The sequence below is a fragment of the Plecotus auritus genome, assembly GCF_963455305.1.
Source record: "Plecotus auritus genome assembly, chromosome: 8".
Classification (NCBI taxonomy): domain Eukaryota; kingdom Metazoa; phylum Chordata; class Mammalia; order Chiroptera; family Vespertilionidae; genus Plecotus; species Plecotus auritus.
In genome coordinates this window covers 88,929,894-88,951,528 of record NC_137782.1, presented here as the reverse complement: position 1 = coordinate 88,951,528, position 21,635 = coordinate 88,929,894, and the positions used below count along the sequence as shown (strand labels likewise).

The following is a 21,635-nucleotide window of genomic DNA, read 5'->3' as shown; positions in this document are numbered from 1 at the left end:
GCTTTGAAGGCCGCTGGGCCCTCTATAAAGACATGGAATTGGAATGAGTTCAGACAGATGAGTCTTGGGCCTGTTTCTCTGCAGGGACCGTGAAGGTGAAGAGTGCCAACATCCAAGTGGGAGACCTTATCATCGTTGAAAAGGTGAGGGGGTCTCTGCTGTGTGTGTAAAAGGGAAGTCCCTGCTCTCACATCACGATGCTAACGTGCAGTCTGTGGCTCTGATCGGATGCATGCTGTCTGCAGTTCCATTCAACAGTTCTGCTGGGGAGAACAGTCTCTCTCTTTCCTATGAGGGGCACAGAATATTTTTTCACGTTTAGATGTGTTGGTTAGCTAGAAATCCTACACAAGTTTTGATTTCCTGTTTGATGTGTTTGCTGTTCTTTTTTTTTTTTTTTTTTTTTTTTACTTATCATGAAGACTTTCTTAGAAGTCTGTTAACTACATAAACGTGTTTGTCATTTACCTTTTGAGCAATTTTAGCTTGCATTTAAAATAATTAAATATATGTCTATATTTTATTGATTTTTAGAGAGGAAGGAATAGGGAAAGAGAGAGAGAATCATCGATCCACTGCTTCCTGCAAGCCCCTACTGGGGATTGAGCCCACAAACTGGCCATATGGCCTGACCGGGAATCGAACCTGTAACTTTTTGGTTCACGGGACATAGCCCAACCAACTGAGCCACATCGGCCAGGACGTAGCTTGCATTTTTTGACTTAAACATCATGCTTTTCAATCATTTTATGGGGAGTAGAGGTTACTATGAGAACAGTAAAAAGTCAAAAAATACATTTTTAAAAATAGCACTGCTAATTTGCGCCTGACTTCAGCGGATACTCGCATCTCTTTTTACTGTGTTGTTTGGAAGGTACTGGATTTTGAGGGTGGTTCTGGAAAGTCTCGGGGTGATATTTGATTAGGAAAGGAGTGTGTCTGGACTGGGTTCCGTAGGAAGTGAACTGTGCTCTTTTAAAAGGATTAAACCCAAGAACTCAGAGTTGACTTGTGGGAAAGGGAAGCCCTTCTGGGCGGCCGCGGAGGAACCACACCCCCTGTGCTCTGCACAGCCCTCTCTGTCCATAATTAAAGGAGGCTGCTGTCGGCTTCTCGCTCTCTTTTTGAGAATGGCTTTTGTTCCTTCCTGTGACTTGACTTCCTTATTAAAATCCCCCTGGAAGCCAAACCTCCAGCCGGGAAATAGGTAGAAGCAGAGAGCGTGAGCAGGGAGCGCGAATCTTTGCTTTCAGCAGACAGCCTGGACCAAAGCCAGCGAGGGTCGCGGGCGTGAGGCCCGGGGTCCCTGGCTGGAATTTCGGGAGGTAATGGTTGGATTCGCCAGGAAACAAGAAGCTCTCTTTCTGAGATAGGATTTCAGCAGGGGATTAGAAACGTAACAGCAGCGTGCAAGAGTGTTCAGATTCAGAACAAAATAAATCCGCCAGTCCGTCTTGGACAAAGGCAGACACTGAAAAGACGCCGGGGGTTTCGATGACTCCCTCCCCACCGAGGGGGCGGGGGTGGAAACCCACCCAGGATGGTCCGTAGTAACAGCCCTTCTTTTCGTCACAGAACCAGCGGGTGCCTGCTGACATGATCTTCCTGAGGACATCAGAAAAGAACGGTGAACATCTGGGATCAATTTTGAAAATAACCATTAACCTTTCAGTGGCAATTTGGCAAAATAATCATTCGAAAATGTAACTGAAGTAGATGATCATTTTGGAGCCACAGAGGCGAATCCAAACAGCCCTTTTAATAGAGCAGTCCTAAAAAAATGTTTTCGGTGCTCGAAGGTCAATAGATTGTGATCATTACAAAGATACAGTTGGTTGGACCCCTGCTGAGTCCCAGCTGGTGAAGTCACACACACACACATATGCACACGCGCACACACATGCACACACACGCACATAGATGTAGGCATGCTCGCACGTGCTGCTTTCCCTCCCTGGTCTTCATGAGGCTCAGCTTCAGGAGTTGGCGGGAGGAGGAAGAGTGTCTAACGAACCAGAAATTCTCTCTCTTCTGAGGAAATACCGGGAGGTGTGTGATGAGGTGGGCAGTAGGGCATCAGGGAGAGAGGTAGGTGTCCCTTTGGGCCCTGAGTCATGAGTGGCGGGGCAGGGCCACCCTTGCCCATCAGTTTGTTTGTTGTTCCAGCCCATTGGCTTGAGTACCGCTCCCACCTTTACCATTCCCTCTCACTGCAGTCTCCCCACGTGGCTGCCACCGCCTGCCCACCCCGTCCGTTGGCTCACGTCTCCTTTCTCTTTATTTTTGATATTTAAGCTGCTCTGAGGAAACAAGGCTGTTTTTCTCTCGCCTATCAGGCACAATCAGAGATCTTTGAACCCCCGAAAGATTTGCATTTATATTCCTTTGAGGTTACTGCAGCCTATTTTATTACAAATTGAATAAAAGCACGGATGAAATCTTACACTAATAATATATGAAGTAATGCAGAGGGGGATGGAAAGCATAGATGAAAGCAGCCTTCTTTTAAAAACTGCGGCTTTGTCCTCAAGTCGGTTCTGTGTCCTGGTCCATGAAAACGGAGTGCTGGGGATTAGGTTCCCTGAAGGGTTCTCCCTTTCTAAAAAATCCCCAAGCCCCCCCAAAAGATAAGAGCTTCCTAGAAGCCTTTACTGCAGCGCCGGTGAGTTCTGTGCATTCTCTGTCTGGTGAGATACACAGCCGACCTGTGGCTTGGGCTTGCGCGTCAGACCCACATACGCGCCCACACGGAGTGCGAGTGGGTGATGACAGCCAACCTACCCAGTGCTCTCCGCTTTGCATGGACCATCGTTAGCTTTCCCAGTCGGAGGTCGGTGCTGTTAATCTCTATTCTCACACTCGAGGAAACTGAGGGTCAGACAGGACCTGCAGCTAGTGAGTGTTGGAGCCGGACTTGAACCCAGGAGGTCTGGTTCCTGAGAAGGTGCTTGTAACCCCTGCCCAGAACAGACTCGAATGCTGGTGATCTCAGGCCGCCTCCACGCTGGGGCTTCTGTCACCACTGAGTCCCGACAGCAAGCTTGGGAGGTGTGTGTTCCTTCCCATTTATGGAGGGGACACACTGAGGGTTAGCAAGGTGGAGAGGCCAGCCCAGGCTCCACTGTGAGTGAGTGGGGGAGGGAGGATTTGAACCCAGATCTTTCTGGCCCTAGTGCTTAAGGGGGGAATGGGAAATCGGCTATTTTCTTTCCCTTTGGGTGGTTGGCCATTTGTTGGCTGTTTTTACAAGGACCAGGGCAGGGCTGCCCAGAGCTGCCACCGAAAGGCTTCTTGAGCTGCTGGTGAACAGAAGGCACCAACTTCCTTCCACAGGGTCTTGCTTCCTGCGGACGGATCAGCTGGACGGGGAGACGGACTGGAAGCTGCGGCTCCCGGTGGCCTGCACGCAGAGGCTCCCCACGGCCGCCGTGAGTAGCTCTCCCTGCAGAGGCACAAATGGCGACTGTCCCGGCAGGGATCGCCAACTCGGAGGTGAAGTGGGCCGGTGGGGTGTTTTGGGGTCCTGGGAGCCTTGAGTGCCGGTTGGTTCCACATACTGTGGCCACGCGAAATGCAGACCCCGCATGCGTGACGGAGCTCTCCGAGGGAAGCTCAGGATCATAAGAAACCTTGACCGGGACCTAGTGTAAAAGTAAAGGTAGGCCAGAGCATGTCCTTCCTCTGCTCAGAACTCCGGAGGCTTCTCAGCTCTGAGAACCCATCCCACAGGCCTTACTGGCACCCTTAAACCCGTGTCATCCGTATGCTCTCTCTGCAGAGGCCCTGACCTCCGCTTCAGGCCTTCCCCTCTCCCCACACTGCGGCCACACTGGCCTCTCCGTCAGGCATGCTTCTGCCTCCTAGCATCTGTTCTTGCCGTGTATTCCACTGGGAGCAGTCAGATCCTATTGTCTGCTGGCTGGGCACTTCCATCATATCCTTTCGTCTTGTACACCCGTGTCCTGAAGAGGCATTTTCTGGCCACCTTCTCCCTGCATTCCCACTCCACTCACGTCCAGGCAGTATCTTTGAGAGTAGGGTTCTGCCCGGTATATGCACTGCTGAATTCCTGGTGCACGGAACAGCATTTAGAACAGTGTGTGGAACAGCATATAGACAGTGCGTGGAGGAGCTGTAGAACAGTGCATGAAATGACATAAAACAGCGCATAGAACAGTGTATGCCCAGTGTGTGGAACAGCGTTTAGAAGAGTGTGGAATAGCACATGGACTCTCTCTAAGAAGGTGTGGTCTAAGTAGTTGGAACCGACAGGTGCTCACAGCTCCCCAGGGCCCTATAGTTCCCTATATCACACCACGATTTGTGGAGTGATGGAGGGAGAAGGTAGTGAAAGTGTAAGTTTAAACAGAAGTCACACAGGTTGAAGTGGCCTGTGGATTAGGTTACAGAATCACAGAATGTAATTCAAATGTCTGGAGACCAACATATGCCCCATGCGTGGTCTGAAAGGGTTAAGCAGAACACGCCAGCTTTTCCTGGGCTGGCGCTCACATTGGTGATGCCATGCCTTTCCTGGTCCTGTGAGGAAGGAGGAAGTTCTGTGTCTTCGTGGAGTTAGCGTAACAATAAGCGTGCCCATGGTCCATATGATTGTTCATTGCCAATCCCAAGTGAAATGGTGCTGTTATTATTACTGCTTTTTAAAGCAGGAATTCTAGAGCAGCGAGTCTCTAACTGGTCAGGAGCCCTGGGAATCTGTAGAAGGCGCCATTGCGCCCCTGAGAGGGGCTGGTCTAATGGGGGCTCTGACTTTATCTGGGTGGCGTGTTCTACTTTCTGGTGACGTTTCTGCCAAGAAAGGCTTCTGACCCTCAGAATGATTGAAGGCTTTCCTTAAGAGCAAGTCGAGAGCTGGGAGTCGTGAAGGCACCTGAACGTGTGGAAGGTTTTCCCTTTTCCCCACCTGTCCATCCTGTAAGGGCCTGTTTGCTCTAGGAAAAGAGCGGCTGCCTCCTGAACTCTGACCATAAGCCGACTTCGTTCTAACTCCCGAATGTCACCTCTGTCGCGCAGGATCTTCTTCAGATTCGATCGTACATCTACGCGGAAGAGCCAAGCATCGACATCCACAATTTTGTGGGAACATTTACCAGGGTACGTAGCTCAGCTTGCCACGGACTCCTGTCTCAGAGTGTGCATTCATGATGAAAGCCCGCAGACACGGTCCGGGGTCTTTGTTAGGAAGTATCTCTATGGGGGCGGGCGGGGGGGCGGGGGGGAGGGGAAGAAGGAAGGGGAATGGGATGGAAGGGGGAGGAGGGGCGGGGGTTGGGCTGGGGGCGGGGAATTTCCTTAGGGAGGCACCGCCTAACCCCTGACACATTGTCTCTCAGTAGGGGCCACACAACTGCAGGTTCTTCAGCCTCTGAACAGCTGGGACTACCTGACAATTTAGCCACGCGTTGTTCTAATTCTTGTTAACGCTGATGTCTCAACATTACTCTGTCTCCCTCAGATGGGCCTACATCCTCTATTGTTTAGACAAGCCCTGCCTGCCATTGGTATACTTCTTTTTTTAATCCTCATCCAAAGATATGTTTATTTTTTTAATTTTAGAGAGAGAGGAAGGTAGAGACAGATCTCAGTGTGAGAGAGAAACATCGATTGGTTGCCTCCCATAGGCACCCAGACTGGGAATTGAACCCGCACCGCCTTGTGGTGTATGGGGTGTTGCTCCAACTGACTGAGCCACCTGGCCAGGACCATCGTTGTTTATATATATTTGGTTACTCCTCCCCCAAAAATATTTTCTATTGATTTTTAGAGAGAGTGGAAGGGAGGGGGAGAGACAGAGAGATAGAAACATCGATGTGAGAGAGACACATTGATTGGTTGCATGCATCCCCCTCTCCCCCCCCTCCACCACAGTAGGCACCCTGACTGGGGCTGGGGATCAAGCCTGCAACCGAGGTATGTGCCTTTGACTGGATTTGAACCCGGAACCCTTCAGTCTGAGGGCCGACGCTCTATCTACTGAGCCAAACTGGCCAGGGCAGTTATACTTAAAAAAAAAAGTTTTTATTGATTTCAGAGAAGGAAGGGAGAGGGAGAGAGAGAAATATCAATGATTCGAGAGAATCACTGATTGGCTGCCTCCTGCATGCCCCCCCACTGGGGATCAAGCCGAAACCTGGGCATGTGCCCTGACCGGGAATCATAGGTTGATGACACACTGGCCGGGCTGGGCAGCTATGCTTTTTAAGCCACTTCTCAACTCTTTGGAATAGAAATTAAAATTGGATTCAAGTTACTTTAGAATTCTGGGACAGGAGGGTTATAGAACCCAAATTAGACTATTCGTGTTGTCTTTCTATGAGCCACGAGACTGCCCTATTTGATCGTTAGCTATCACCTTAAAAACACTCCGTCCATGTTCCAGGCTTGTCCTCAAATCAGGAGCCAGCCTTTCCAGGTGTTCCCATGGGGGTGGACGCCCCACGGACAGTCGTCGATGAGCGTGGCCCCTCTCTCCTGGCTGAGCTGTGGGCTTCTCACCAGGGGTCGCCCTTCTCTACCTGTTTTGTGGGTTTTTTCAAAACCTTGCTCCATCACCCTGGCTGGTGTTGCTTAGTGGTTAGAGCATTGGCCTGCACTCTGAAGAGTTGTGGGTTCGATTCACGGTCAAGGGCATGTATCTGGGTTCCAGATTTGATCCCCACCCCCTGTCGGGGCACGTGCTGGAGACAACCCATCAACGTGTCTCTCTCATATAGATGTTTTTCTCTCCCTCTCCCTCTTCTTCCCTCTAAAAATCAATGCAAAGAAATATCCTTGGGTGAGGATTAACAAAAACCCCATAAAAACCAACAACAAAACGCCTTGCTGATAAGTGTGTCTGTCTGGCCTCTTGCAGGAGGACAGCGACCCTTCGGTCAGCGAGAGCCTGAGCATCGAGAACGCGCTCTGGGCGGGCACTGTCATCGCCTCAGGTGAGTGAGGCGCCCTGCCCTCGCTGAGGAATGTGGTAGCAATTTGAAGAGGGAAGAAAATCCTCCCGAGTAATTAGAATAATCATCTGTCAGTTGGGAAAATTAGTCCTCGGTCAAATGGTGTTTTCCACTTGTTCCAGCACCTCCAGGGGATTCTGCTGGCACCTAATTGCCCCTCAGACACTTAGAGACGCCTAGCAGAGAAGCCGCTCTGGCCTGTGCACTCTCTGCAGCGCCCACTCCGGGAATAGCCCTTAATTGCCGCTGCAGATTGACGTCCTAATCTGTCCCAGAGGTTGGCTCAGCCTGCACGTGTCTGTGAGGCTGCTGGTCCTGGGGGTACGGGGCTCCGTGCACGGGAAAGGGCAGAGCCTCGACATTGAAAACGCCAAGGTGACATGGAAATCCGTGCCTTTCAGTTTTGAGCATGGCGTGAAACTGAACAGAAGGGGTTCCAGGGGTTGAGCATGACCTGCAGCAGCCCTGTTGATATCTGTGGGGTCCCGCCTGTCTGTCATGCCGTGTGACGAGCCCTTCACACATTTCACTCAACCCTCCCAAAGTTGCCATGAAGGTCGGTGCTAGTGTTGTCTCCATTCTGCAGATGAGGAAACTGAGGCTCTGTGAGGTTAAGTAACTTGCCCAAGGTCACACAGCAGGGAAAAGGTGAGTTGGGACTTGAACCCAGGCACTTTGCTCCAGAAGCAGAACTCATTGTATGGGCCGCTATTAGTATGTAGTATATAATGACTTATACTAATAACATGTAATTCTGCTGCTGGCAACTTTCTGTCTTTCTTATCGGAGGAATCCATTTCTTTCCCTCGTCAGGAGTGAAATCTCCCTCCTTTCAACCTGTTTTCCTCTGCTTGTTGGTTCTTTGTGGCTCATAGGAGAGCAGACACTCAGTCCAGATACTCTATGACAGGCATGTCAAACTCAAAGGCTAACACGGGCCAAATAAACGAGGCATGCGGCCCGTGGCCACGAGTTTGACGTGCTTGCTCTATGACAAGGGGAGGGAGGGACTGGCACAAGTGAGAGCCCAGGCCGCCTGGCATCTCTGCCCACGGAGATGAGCTGTCCCTGTGGTTCTCGCCAGGTGTCTTCTCTCCTGGCTGTGTGGATTGGCAGCGCCATCTGGCTGTCTCTCAGTTCCCCTGATGACTAAAGGAGTGAGAAATTGGTCCTTAAGATTCGGCACAGCCACTGCCTGGCCACACCTTGGCTTCTAAGAACCTCGATGTGTTTAATTCTGCCCTTGTTTTGATAACATCAACATTTCAGTGATAAGTACCTATGCCTATGTCTGTTTGGTTTTCATTCTGGTGATTTTCTCTCCTTCCTTCCTGCTTTCCTTCTTCCTGTGAAGCAAACCTTGATTGAACATCTGTATTTAATCATGCCATGCTTCATTGCCAGGTCCTGGTGCTGCTTGGCGTGCCAGGAAAGCCTGGTCTCCACTCTCCTGGGATTTACAGTTTGCTATATGTTTAATGTAAGTTAAAGAGGAGAGGGGAGGAAACCGGAGAGAGACTTCTATAAATTTCCTCTGAAACCACTAAAAAGGCAAATGGTTTAGGTGAAGATGCATCGAATTCTGATGTGGAGGGAGTGAGGGTGTAAAAGTCTGGTTGTCAACTTTAATCTCAGAGATTAACAATATTCCTATTTATCAGGCACTTTTTATTTACAAAGTGCTTTGCTGCCATTCTCTTGTTTTGGTTTCATGTCATAAAATGAGGACATTTAATGGAATGTAGAATGGAGACTCAGAGAGGTTAAGTAACGTGCCTAAGGTCACACAGCCTTGGAGTGGTCAACTCTTGGGAGGAGGAGAGTGGAAGGCGAATTGGGATCTTGAAGATGGGGAAAAGATTTTGCAACAGTTCACGGGAAATGCATTGTGGGAGTTGGCATTTTTTTTTTCAGTTGTTTGAATTAATCTCTGTGCTTGGTGATGTGGGAAGAGAGAGAGAGCAGGGTTCCAGTGCTCCAGTGGCATTGCCTGCATCCCCTTCAGCAGGTGTATGCTTTGGAGTGAGTCAGGAGCTGGGCATCCAGCATGTCTGTAGCTGGCCTCAGTTTCCCTGACTTCTCACTGCAGTCTGATTCTAATGCAAACATGGAGTTAAACGCAAGCCATTTCCTTTAAGTGTTCAACTCAAGAAATGGCCACCAAGAGTAATCTTACCTGTATGACATGTTGCCTCTGTGTTCCCTTTAGAATCTAACTCCTGTGTCTTGGTCACTCTGCTCTTATTAGTTGGAAGTTTAAAAATAATAAAGTTTCCCCTGGTTGGTGTGGCTCAGTTGGCTGGGCATCCTGTGCAGGGAAAGGTTGCTGATTCAACTCACCATCAGGGCACGTGCCTGGGCTGTGGCTCGATCCCCAGTAGGAGGCGTGCAGGAGGCTGCTGATCAATGTTCTACTCTCATACTGAGGTTTCTCTGTCTCTCTCTTTTCTATAAAATATGTTTTTATTGATGTCAGAGAGATAAAGGGAGAGGGAGAGAGAGAAATAGAAACATCAATGATGAGAGAAAAAAATCATTAATCAGCTGCCTCATGCATTCCCTCAACTGGGGATCGAGCCCACCATCCCAGTATGTGCCCTAACCAGTAATAAATCATGACCTCCTGGTTGACACTCAACCACTGAGCCACACTGTCTGAGCTTCCCCTTTCTCTTAAAAAAAAAAAAAGGTGTGCTAGGGTAGGTGCTGGGGGTCCAGCATCAATCTGTAGAGGATGCAATTGCCATGGTAACTCAACACAGTGCTGCTGGGTGAGGAGTCACCAGGGCGGTAAGAGGGAAGGGTAGGGGGAGGCTTGGCAGAGAAGGTGGCCGGATGTGACGGAACCCATGTGTTCTAGTCCAGTTTTTCCAAGACTCTCAGTGGTGAGGGACCATTTTATTGGTCTCCCCAACCACGCACGCCCCCCTCCAAATCTGTAGCAGATGGATCAGTGTCCTGCTGTGTGTGACCAGCAGGCAGGTCACGCCATGTGCACCTTGCTACACGAGTGTGATAATGTCCCGTGTTCAGCGGGGCTTGTCCTGTGACCGCACACTCGGCATCACAGAGTGCCTAATTGCCATAAACATTTCTGAACGCTGGCTCTCGTGGGCTCAGCATTTATCTTGTTGCTGACAGGGAACAAAGGGGTCGCAGTGAGGTCTGACCTGGGACCACACTGCTGTGCAGAGTTAGGAAGAACTTCATGAAATGCCGACCATGGCAGCCTGGCTCCTTCGAGCAAGTGGCTGGGGGCCAGCTGGCAGGATGGAGAGGATTCATGGTCAGCGGGCTGCAGAGGGCGAGGGACAGCAGAACGGACAGCGTGGGAGGCGGGGTCCGAGGCCTGGGCTGGAGAGGCTGGGGTCGCATGAGGAACGTGGACCCAGCGTCACCAGATCTTCCAATTTTCCAGGAGAAGCCAGAAATCTCCATTGTTTAAATGAAAGCTCCCGTCATTAAAAGTTACCAGCGACTTCAACCCCTTAAAGCACTGTGCAAACCAAACCAGCGCTCCGCTACGGGCCGGCGTGTGCGTTCTGTCTGGGCGGTGAGGCCGCTTTGGATCTGGTGGTGACCATTTTGGTCTTGAGCACAGGGAGATGTTGGGGGGAAGGCCATTTCAGCAGCATCAGGCACTGAGGTTGGCTAGTGCCAGTGGGGGACCCTCCCTTGGGGAGCCCTTGATATTATTAACACGGGTTACAGGAGAGGTGGAGGAAACAGGAGAGTTCTGTGCATTTCCTGTGAAACCTCATGCACCTGGACTTTGGACCTCGAGGCCAGCGTGGAGCGAGTGAGCTCAGTCCAGGCTCGGCTCCCACTGCCCACCATCTGCTGTGGCCGCACCTGCGTGCACAGGAGCCTGCCACCTTCTGGGAGCGGCCAGCGACTCCCCAGCCTGCCATCTGCTGGCAGCCTCCCTGCCCGGAACCGCCTCGTGCAGAACTCTGTGCGCTAAACTGGAGGGACTTCAGTGCCTCCTCCTGGGGCTCTTTGTCCAGGAGCCACGGGCCCCGCACTTCATCTGGGCCAGCTCTTTCCTGAGGCTGTGCCTGAGTCTCTGAGTTTTTGTACATCCTCCACCAGTATTCTTCAGGGGAGAGAAGGTTAGGTGTTTGCTTTTTCCAGCACACACCCGATTGTTTGTGTTCCTGGGGTCTTCCCTGAGAGTTTGGCAGGGATGGCCCCTCCTCATGTTTCAAATTTTAGTTCAGATGTGCTCAACCCAGCAATAGCTTCTCTGACATCCAGTAGCAAGTGCAGCCTCCCCTTCTCCACCTCCTCCCTAGTCTCTTCCTCCCTGGGCTTCCTCCTCCCTGCCGTCTCTTCCTCTTCCCTGCCTTCTCTTCCTCTTCTTTCCTGGCCTCCTCCTCCTCAGCTTCTTCCTCCCTGGCCTCCTCCTCCCTGGGCTGCCTCCTCCCTGCCTTCTCTTTCTCCTCTTTCCTGGCCTCCTCCTCTCTGACCTCCACCTCCTCCCTGGGCCGCCTCCTCCCTGTCCTTCGCCCTGGGCCTCCTCCTCCCTGGGCCTCCTTCTCCCTGGGCCTCCTTCTCCCTGGGCCTCTTCCTCCGGGGCCTCCTCCTCCCTGGGCCTCCTCCTCCCGGGCCTCCTCCTCCTCCCTGGGCCTCCTCCTCCTCCCTGGGCCTCCTCCTCCCTGGCCTCCTCCTTCAGGCCCTCCTCCTTCTCCCTGGCCTCCTCCTCCGGGGCCTCCTCCTCCCTGGGCCTCCTCCTCCCTGGGCCTCCTTCTCCCTGGGCCTCCTCCTCCCGGGCCTCCTCCTCCTCCCTGGGCCTCCTCCTCCCTGGCCTCCTCCTTCAGGCCCTCCTCCTTCTCCCTGGGCCTCCTCCTCCCTGGCCTCCTCCTCCCAGCCCCCCTCCTCCTCCCTGGCCTCCTCCTCCCTGGGCCTCCTCCTCCTTGGGCCTCTTCCTCCCTGACCTCCTCCTCCCTGGGCCTCCTCCTCCTCCCTGGGCCTCCTCCTCCTCCCTGGCCTCCTCCTCCCTGGGCCTCCTCCTCCTTGGACCTCCTCCTTCCTGGCCTCCTCCTCCTTGGACCTCTTCCTTCCTGGCCTCCTCCTCCCTGTCCTTCTCTTCCTCCTCTTTCCTGGCCTCCTCCTCCTCAGCTTCTTCCTCCCTGGCCTCCTCCTCCCTGGGCCTCCTCCTCCTTGGGCCTCCTCCTTCCTGGACCTCCTCCTCCCGGGCCTCCTCCTCATCCCTGGGCCTCCTCCTCCCTGGGCCTCCTCTTCCAGGACCTCCTCCTCCGTGGTCTCCTCCTCCCTGGGCCTCCTCCTCCCTGGCCTCCTCTTCCTTGGACCTCCTTCTTCCTGGCCTCCTCCTCCTCAGTCTCCTCCTCCCTGGGCCTCCTCCTCCCTGGCCTCCTCCTCCTGGGACCTCCTCCTCCCTGGCCTCCTCCTCCAGGGCTTCCTCTCCCGTCTCTTCTTCAGCTGTTTTCATCATAGGACCTAGCACTCTCATTGTTACCATGTCTCTTGCTTCCCTCCACGATTGTCTGTCTTCCCCACTGTGTTGAACTTTTTCTTGGCACACACTGAAAAGGGAAACAAAAGTAAATTTTTTGATAGATGTTGTCCATTTCCCCACCTCTTGGCTAACACTGGACATCAGTCTTTGGAATTTTTGTTGCTATGATAGGGATAAAAATGGTTTGTCTTACATTTCTTTGATTATTCACTAGGTTGAGTACCTTTTCTCCTGTTAACTGGCCATTTGTATTTCTTTAAGTCATTTACTTTTAGAACGATTGATGCCTTTCATTATTGTGCCAGGAGGTGGATGGGTGGGAGTTCTCAGGAATGGATTGTCACCTGGACAGACACCCCACAAACATGCCAGTCAGACACAGAATTCAAACAGAATCAGATTCAGTGGCAAGAATGTGCTCTAAGAAGATGGGTGTGTTCCTGAGTTTCCATAGTAGTTTATGGAGGTAGGAATGAATGTTGTAGGCATTAACTAGCCCCATGTGACTACTGAACACTTGAAATGTGGCCAGTGAAAATGGAGAACTGTATTTGGTTTCTTTTTTTACTGCTCTTTAACCTTTATTCCTCCTCTGCCTTACATCTTTCTTTTTAGTTTTTAAAATTTTAACAATTGGTAGGTGTTTTTTATCTCTTTATTGCTGAGAGTATTACAGATGTCCCTATTTTTTTTCCCCCCATTGCTCCCCTCTACCTGGTTCCTGCCCCACCCTAGGTCTTTTTTTTTTTTTTTTTACATATTTTTATTTATTTCAGAGAGGAAAAGAGAGGGAGAGAGAGAGATAGAAACATCATTGATGAAAGAGAATCATCAACTGGCTGCCTCGTGCACACCCCCTACTGGGGATTGAGCCCGCAAGCCAGGCATATGCCCTGACTGGGAATCGAACCAAGACCTCCTGGTTCATAGGTGTGCACTCAGCCACTGAGCCACTCAGGCCAGGGTCTTCACCACCATATTGTCTGTGCCCATAGGTAATGCACATCATAATAATAAATAGTTAATATGCTAATGGTTGGGATGCCGTAACACGTAACGACTGATTGCAGGAGGCTGCCTGTGCATGCACGGCGGGGCGTTGCTCTGGAGATGGGGTGGAAGCGGAGAGGCACCTAGAGGAGGCGGGACCATCCCGTGCCGGGGAGGGTGGCGGGGGAGAGCCCGTAGCACCCCCCTCACCAGTCCTTTGCCACCCACCGCTCGCACTCAGAGCACCCTGCCACCCACCTGCCAGGGGAAGGAGCACAGCAGGCGGGAGGCTATCACGCTCTCCTCCGGCACCATGACAGGGTGGGACCAGCCTGAGGTGACTCAAGGGACTGAGGGCAGGGCTTGAAGGAGCTAGAGAAGGCCAGAGGGGTCGGGGGCTGGGCCAGGCGTGCTGGAGCTCTGCGTGGAGAAGTTTGGGTGTCAAGGCAGGGTGGGCGGCGGGTGGGTGGCAGGGCCGTGCGATTTCACTCGCTGGGCTCCTAGTATAAATATAAGATCTTTGTTTAATCTCTTTCCAGCCCCTGAACCCCTTCCCTCAGAGAATCTTCAAACTGTTCCATTTCCATGCCTCTGATTCTATTTTATTCACCAGTTTATTCTGTTCATTAGATTTCTTATTTGTTTATTTTGATTTTTAAACTCAATTTTTGATAGATATGTATTTATTGCCACTTTATTGTTCATATTTTTGTTCTTTTGCTTCTTCTCCTTCCTCTTCTTAAAGAATACCCTTCAATATTTCATGTAATACTAGTTTGATGGTGATGAATTCCTTTAGCTTTTTCTTGTCTGTGAAGCTCTTTATCTGACCTTCAATTCTGAATGATAGCTTTGCTGGGTAGAGTAATCTTGGTTATAGGTCCTTGCTATCCATCACTTTGAATATTTCCTGCTACTCTCTTCTGGCCTGCATAGTTTCTGTTGAGAAATCAGCTGACAGTTGTATGGGTGCTCCCTTGTAGGTAACTAATGGCTTTTCTCTTGCTGCTTTTAAGATTCTGTCTTTGTCTTTAGCCTGTGGCATTTTAATTATGATGTGTCTTGGTGTGGTCCTCTTTGGGTTCTTCTTGTTTGGGACTCTCTATGCTTCCTAGACTTGTAAGTCTATTTCTTTCACCAGGTAGGGGAAGTTTTCTGTCATTATTTCTTCAAACAGGTTTTTGATATCTTGCTCTCTCTCTTTTGTCACCCTCATAATGCAAATGTTGGTACGCTTGAAGTTGTCCCAGAGGCTCCTTATACTATCTCATATTTTAGAATTCTTTTTTTCTTTTTGCTCTTCTGATTGTTGTTTTTTTGCTTCCTCATATTTCAAATCGTTGTTTTGATTCTCAGAATCCTCTACTCTACTGTTGAATCCCTGTAAGTTATTCTTTATTTCAGTTAGTGTATGCTTAATTTCTGACTGGTTCTTTTTCATGTCTTTGACATTCTTACTAAGATCCTTGACAGTCTCACTAAGTCCCTTGAAGATCCTTGAGTAACCGTGTAACTATGGTTTTGAACTCTGTATCCAGTAGTTCACTTTTTTCCATTTTTTTATTTGTGACATGTTTTTTTGTCTCCACAATTTGGCTGCTTCTCTGTGTTTGTTTCCATGTATTGGGTAGAGCTGCTATGCCTCCTGGAGTGGGTAGGGTGGCCTTATGTAATAGGTGTCCTATAGGGCCCAGTGGCTCAGCCTCCCCAGTCACCTGAGCTGGGCAGTCTAGGTGTGTCCCTTTGTGGGCTGTGTGCACAGCCTTGTTGTAGTTGAGTCTTGATTGCTGTTGGTGTCACTGGGAGGAATTGACCTCCAGGCCAATTGGCTGTGAGGAACAGCTGCGACTATAGTGGGAGAGCTGCTGTGCGGGAACACCCCTGTGGAGCAGGACTTGCTTCAGTGGGACTTTGGTGCTCGCTGAGTCTGCCTCTTGAGTGTGTTGCTTGTGGATGTGTAGTGTTGTAATCTGGTATGGTCTGAAGCTGTCCACCGGGTGCACTGGCTCTTGGGTCTCCAGGGAGGTGCAAAGTCAGCCACTGCCTGGGGCCACCTGGCAGGAGCTACAGAGAGATCTGCAGCTTCCTCCTATTTGTGTTGGGTTTGGAAGTGCCTGTTTATATTGGGTTTGGGCCTCAGGTGAGGCCCAGCTAAGAAGCAAGGCAGGCTGGTGCTAGTGCCAGGTCTCGGGCCTTTTATTGATAGGTTTGGGGCATGTTGAGAGACTTTAGCAAAGTCGGAAGCCTGACGGGCCATTCATATGGAAGAGCTGCTGCAAACAGCTTGGGTGGGGCTGCAAATTGGGTGGGGTGGAGTCTCAGGGAATCACCAGGGTGGAGCAAACAGTGTGCTCCAGGCTGATGGGGACTCAGATATGGCTGCCAGTCAGCTCTGTGACTGGGGAGGTCCCAGCACAGGAACAATGACTCCTGGGAGCACCTCCATCTGGTAGAAATCTGCCCCCAAGTTCCTGCCCCGAAGCCAGACAATTCAGTTTCTCCTCGTATGTGTCTGGTTTCCCCAGTGCATCCTAGTGCTAGAGCTCAGAGGAAGCGAGTCCGACTAAGTTCATGCCCGGCCCTTTAAGAGATACACCTGGGTCTCCAGCAGCCTCCGTGTGTGTCCCGCAGCCACAATCCCTGCTGGTTTTTACAGCCCGAAGTTATGGGGACTTCTCTCCCCAGCTCTGGGGCCCTGAGTGGGGAGTCTGGTGTGGGGCTTGTCCTCATGGGGACCTCAGCAGGCACGCTCTCCCTCTGGATTAAAAAAAAAAAACGGCCCATGTATGTGCCGGCCCAGCCTGTTCTGTGCCTTCACCCCTCCTACCAGTCTCAACATACTTTCTTCTTCTCTAGTTGTAGGACTTCCATTCAGCCATCTTTCAGGCGATTCTGAATGATGGTGGTTTTGTATTTTAGTTGTAATTTTGATGTGGTTGTGGGAGGCGGCGAGTACCGGCATTTACCTACGCCACCATTTTGGTTCTCCTGCCTATTTGATTTCATTTTAATTGAATTTAAAGGGCTGCACTGGCTAGCAGCTTCCATGCTGGTCAGTGTGGCCATGGGTCATTGGCTGGCCCCGATGTGAACACGCTGACACTCGCCCTGTGTGGCTGTGGGACTTAGAAGACGTTCCTGCAGGCAGCTCAGGATCTGGTGTTCGTAAGCCCGTCTGTCCACACTAACAGTTCTTTGTGTCGTGTTTTTCTGTTCTAGGAACTGTTGTGGGTGTTGTTCTTTACACGGGCAGAGAACTCCGGAGTGTCATGAATACCTCAAATCCCCGAAGTAAGGTGCGTACAGGGTCACAAGAAGTGTCTCCTTGTCAGACCTTTCGACCTGATGTACTTTGATGATTGGTGTTGGGAGTGAGGAGCTAGAGTTAAAAGCTGGAACTCCTAACAGTATTATCTCATTTATACAAACCTACTATCTTTTCACATATATATCTGTAGGTATATATACATATATGTAGATATGCACACATATAATACATAAGTAGCTATTTATATATATACAAATACATAAAATTAAAACACTTACTTTTTTATTTTTTAAATAAAAAAATTTTTTATGACCAGAACATTTTTAAATTCCCCTTCTTTTTGTTGTTGTTAATCCTCACCTGAGGATATTTGTTTCCATTCATTTTTAGAGAGTGGAAGGGAGGGAGGGTGAGAGAGAGAGAAACATCAATGTGAGAGAGACACATTGATTGATTGCCTCCCGCATGACCCTTACCTAGGGCTGGGGAACGAACCTGCAACCCAGGTACATGCCCTTGACTGGGAATCAAACCGGAGATGCTTCAATATGTGAGCTGACGCTCTACCACTGAGCCACACTGGTCAGGGTGTATTCCCATTTTTTAATACATCGCATTTTAAAAGGTTTTAAGGTAAAGCAAATTGTTGTTTGCTGTGTTATGTCGTGTCCTTCACATGCATCTCATCTCATATCATCCTTACGCCAGCCTCTGAGCAGGTGCTTCCCTGGCCTCACCTCCTGGAGGAGAAGTGGCCTCGCCCCTGCCACGCTGTGCCCGGTGTGTGCTGTGCCCAAGGGGCAGGCCCAGTCAAACTCTGCTGATGGCCGACAGGGTCAGATCTGCTCTCTGCTCTGTTAGTGCTCATTTTACACCATGACCCTCCCTCCCAGCCACTCCCCTCCTCCAATTTTTAAGTTAGAATATTGCAGAATGATTTCCTTTGTCAATTCCATGAACAATTGCTGTTTCCCAAACTCCAGTCATTTCCACCCCACCATTACAACTCTAAATGGCATTTATTTGATATTTTTGTCACATCTTAGGCCATATTTCAGTGAAGTTATGGGTCTGTTGTGCTAGGTACATTGAAAGAATACACTGAAATAAATATGTAATTATTAAACAAACAATGTTTATTAATGCAGCACCTGAAAATCAGGTGCCACCAGAGGTGTGTGCCCCAAACTTTCAGGCACACCTGACTTAGTGTGTGGGACGGTGCTGGGAGTGTAGACTCATTTTACAGATCACTGTGTAGGATGGTGGAGACCATGCAGTGTACAGCCCCACCAAGCGCAGCAATGACCTGCGTATGTGTTTCCAGGTCTAAATCTTAAGTCTGAAAAACCCTGAAAGCAGAATTCCTTGAGGTCCCGGAGATGCCTGTTATGGACTGCAGCCCAGGGCGCCCAGTGTTCTCAACCAAAGCTGTGGGTGCTGATGGTCCCAGTGTCCCACCTGGGTGCAGGTGTTCGTAGCTGTGGGTTGCACCAGCTAATCCTTTGTGCCTTGTCCCCCAGATTGGCCTGTTTGACCTGGAAGTGAACTGCCTCACAAAGATCCTCTTTGGTGCTCTGGTGGTGGTGTCACTGGTCATGGTGGCCCTTCAGCACTTTGCTGGACGCTGGTACCTGCAGATCATCCGCTTCCTCCTCTTGTTTTCCAACATCATTCCCATCAGGTATGCAGAGAATGAGCTTGCATTTGGGTGTCGTGATAATTTCTTCTCTTTACCAGCTGGACCCTTTGCTGAGTGATGACTGAGAATAGTCAGGATCCTCCGGAGTGTGAGCCATGGTTTGTGGCGGTAGCATTGGAAGGGTTCATGCCTCCATGACCCATCCTTTCTTTTTCTTTTTAAAAAAATATGTTTTTATTGATTTGAGAGAGAGAGGGGAAAGGACGGGGGGAGAGAGAAACATTGATGAAAGAGAAACATCACTTGGCTGCCTCTTGAACACCCCCTACTGGGGAACGAACCCACAACCTGGGCATGCGCTGTAATCGGGAATCGAACAGGTGACCTCTTGGTGGAGGGGCCGATGCTCAACCAACTGAGCGACACCAGCCAGGGCTGACCCATCCTTTCTTAAGGGACTCGTTGCTCAAAAGATATTGCCTTGCCCAGTCTATCATAGGGATGCCAATTAGAGTTCATCTCGTCTGCCAGCTCCAAGATGTTGGTAGTGGCTGTGTTGAGAAGGATTCTGAGCCTGAGTCTGGGCTCAACAGGAGATAATATTAAGATTGATTAGCAGTGGAAGCTGGATGGTACATGCCAATTGTCTGCTTTCCTCATTTGGAGTCTGAATAAATGATTTAAAAATGATATCAGTAATAAGTTATCATAGTAGAAAAAAACAAAGATTCATAGTAGCAAAAGATTAAAATAAAAATCACTTCTAATCTCACAACTTAGTGATAATTGCTATTAATATTTTGGGATGTATCTTTTTATAGACTGTTTTCTATTTTAGAAAAAAGAGACTCTGCTCTACATAAAGTCTCTCTTTTTTTTAACAGCAGTGTGTTGCAAATAGCGTCTCACATCAAATATACTTGGAAACCTATCATTTTTTAGAACTGCCCTAGTATATATTCTAGGTTTAACAATTTATTCTGTTCCCTATTATTGGATATTTTTTTCTACTTTATCCATGGCAAGTGATCAGTAAATAATAATTTTTTATTGATTGATTTGAGAGAGAGAGAGAAAGGGAAAGAGAGAAAGGAAGAGAGAGAGAAACACTGATTTGTTTTCCCGCTTGTTTATACATTAATTGGTTGATTTTTTTTGTCATTTTATTAATCCTCAGGATATTTGGATATTTTTTCCAATGATTTTTAGAGAGTGGAAGGGAATGAAGGAGGGAGGAAGAGAGAGAAAGAAAGAAACATCAATGTGAGAGAGACACACTGATTAGTTGTCTCCCACATACTCCCTGACCAGGGCTGGGGATGGAACCTGCAACCCAAGTAGGTGCCTGTGCCCTTAACCGGGAATCAAACCCGAGACCCTTTGGTGCATGGGCTGACGCTCTAACCACTGAGCACACCAACCAGGGCTTATCGGTTGATTTTTTAGAAAAAATTATTTATTGTTTAAAATATTACATATAGTATTACATATGTCTCCTTTTTCCCCTTTGACCTCTCCCCGGCCACCCCATCCCCCAGCACATGCCCTCAGCCCCCTACTGTGTGTGTCCATTGGTTATGCTTATATGCATGCATACAAGTCCTTTGGTTGATCTCTTCCCTCCCTTGCCCCTCCCTGCCATCCCTCTGAAGTTTGTTCAATGCTTCTATGTCTGGCTCTATTTTTGCTCATCAGTTTATGTTGTTCATTATATTCCACAAATGAGTGAGAGCATGTGATATTTATCTTTTTCTGACTGGCTTATTTCGCTTAGCACAGTGGTCGGCAAACTCATTAGTCAACAGAGCCAAATATCAACAGTACAACGATTGAAATTTCTTTTGAGAGCCAAAAACCGACTTCTGCACATGGGCCACAAAGTTTCAATAGCACTGTATGTGCGCGCCCGCACGTGGTATTTTGTGGAAGAGCCACACTCAAGGGGCCAACGAGCCGCATGTGGCTCGTGAGCCGCAGTTTGCCGACCACTGGCTTAGCATAATGCTCTCCATGTCCATCCGTGCTGTTGAGAATGGTAAGAGTTCTTTCTTTTTTACAGCAGTGTAGTATTCCATTGTGTAGATGTACCACAGTGGTTGATTCTTGTATGTGCCTTGACTGAGGATCAAACCCGCAACCTTGGCCTATTGGGATGACGCTCTAACCAACTGAGCTACCCTGCCAGGGCGATCAGTAGATAATTATTAAAGTAAGCCATGTCTTTCCCCTGAAACTTAGTGCTTATCATCTCTATTTTACACTTGATATGTTGTCTTTTCTTTTGCATAATTATATCATCCTAGCTAGAATTTGTCTTTTTCTGAGGGCAAGACTGTCGTTGTGGTACAACAGCGTGACCAGTACAGGGGGATCGAACCCCTCACCAAGGTGCTCGGGGTAATAGTTTCCAAGAATAAACAAGTCTACCTTGTTGCCAGCGAAAAAGTGTGGTGTAATGTTAAGTAAAATGGTGGCCTTTAAAATTCTGTCTACAACATGATTGAAAATTACTGAATTGAATCTTCATATGGCCCAGGTAGCCAGTAAAATAGTAAGCAGTTTGGTTAGTTTAAAGGATTCTGAGTGAATTTGAAGATTTTACTTTTTTTTGCAATAAAATATTTTAAAGTGAGTAGAATACACGCAATGGAATATTATTTATTTTTCCTAAAAAGCAAGGAAATTCTGACCAGCTACAACATAGATGAACCCCGAAGATGTGCTGAGTGAAATAAGCTAGTCCCAGAAGGAAAAATACTGTATGGTTCCCCTATGTGAGGTACCTAGAAAGAAAGTCCTAGAAACAGCAGTAGAAGGGTGATTTCCAGGGTGGGGAGAAGTGGGGGATTATTGTTTAATGGGCATGGAATTTCAATTTGGGAAGATGAAAAAATTGTGGGCATAGATGGTGTTGGTGAATGCACAATAGTGTGGAAGTGCTCAATGCCACAGAACTGTCCACTTAAAATGGTTTAAACGTTGTGTATATTTTACCACAATTAAAAAAAAGGCCAGAGCATCAAAAGTATATTAGTTCAGAGGACCAGTAATTAAAAAATAAAAGTAAGACTAGAACAACTACCTTTTCGGTAGTTTAAGTGACCTTGGCCCATGATAGAATAACCTCATGTAATTTGATAGTGGTGTTGACTCCTGTTGTATCTGGAGATTGAGCCCCAGCAGTGGCTTCTGTAGGGAGTGACTCCAGATGTTGTGGCACAAATGATGAGTAGTTCGAGTCCTTGCTGTTTGCAAAAGAGACACAGGGGCCTTGCATGTATCCTGTTA

General features: G+C 49.0%; 1 protein-coding gene across 2 annotated transcripts in view; it reads left to right on the top strand.

The window, feature by feature from the left end:
• ATP9A (ATPase phospholipid transporting 9A (putative)) overlaps nucleotides 1-21,635 on the top strand; it is a 150,849-nt gene that overhangs the window by 69,154 nt on the left and 60,060 nt on the right. For both annotated transcript variants that reach the window (XM_080685178.1, XM_080685177.1), the window contains exons 5-11: nucleotides 85-143; nucleotides 1,576-1,627; nucleotides 3,334-3,428; nucleotides 5,035-5,115; nucleotides 6,875-6,950; nucleotides 16,657-16,733; nucleotides 18,229-18,389. In XM_080685178.1, coding sequence (XP_080541304.1) covers nucleotides 85-143; nucleotides 1,576-1,627; nucleotides 3,334-3,428; nucleotides 5,035-5,115; nucleotides 6,875-6,950; nucleotides 16,657-16,733; nucleotides 18,229-18,389 — 601 coding nt within the window. The remainder of the gene's footprint in view (nucleotides 1-84; nucleotides 144-1,575; nucleotides 1,628-3,333; nucleotides 3,429-5,034; nucleotides 5,116-6,874; nucleotides 6,951-16,656; nucleotides 16,734-18,228; nucleotides 18,390-21,635) is intronic.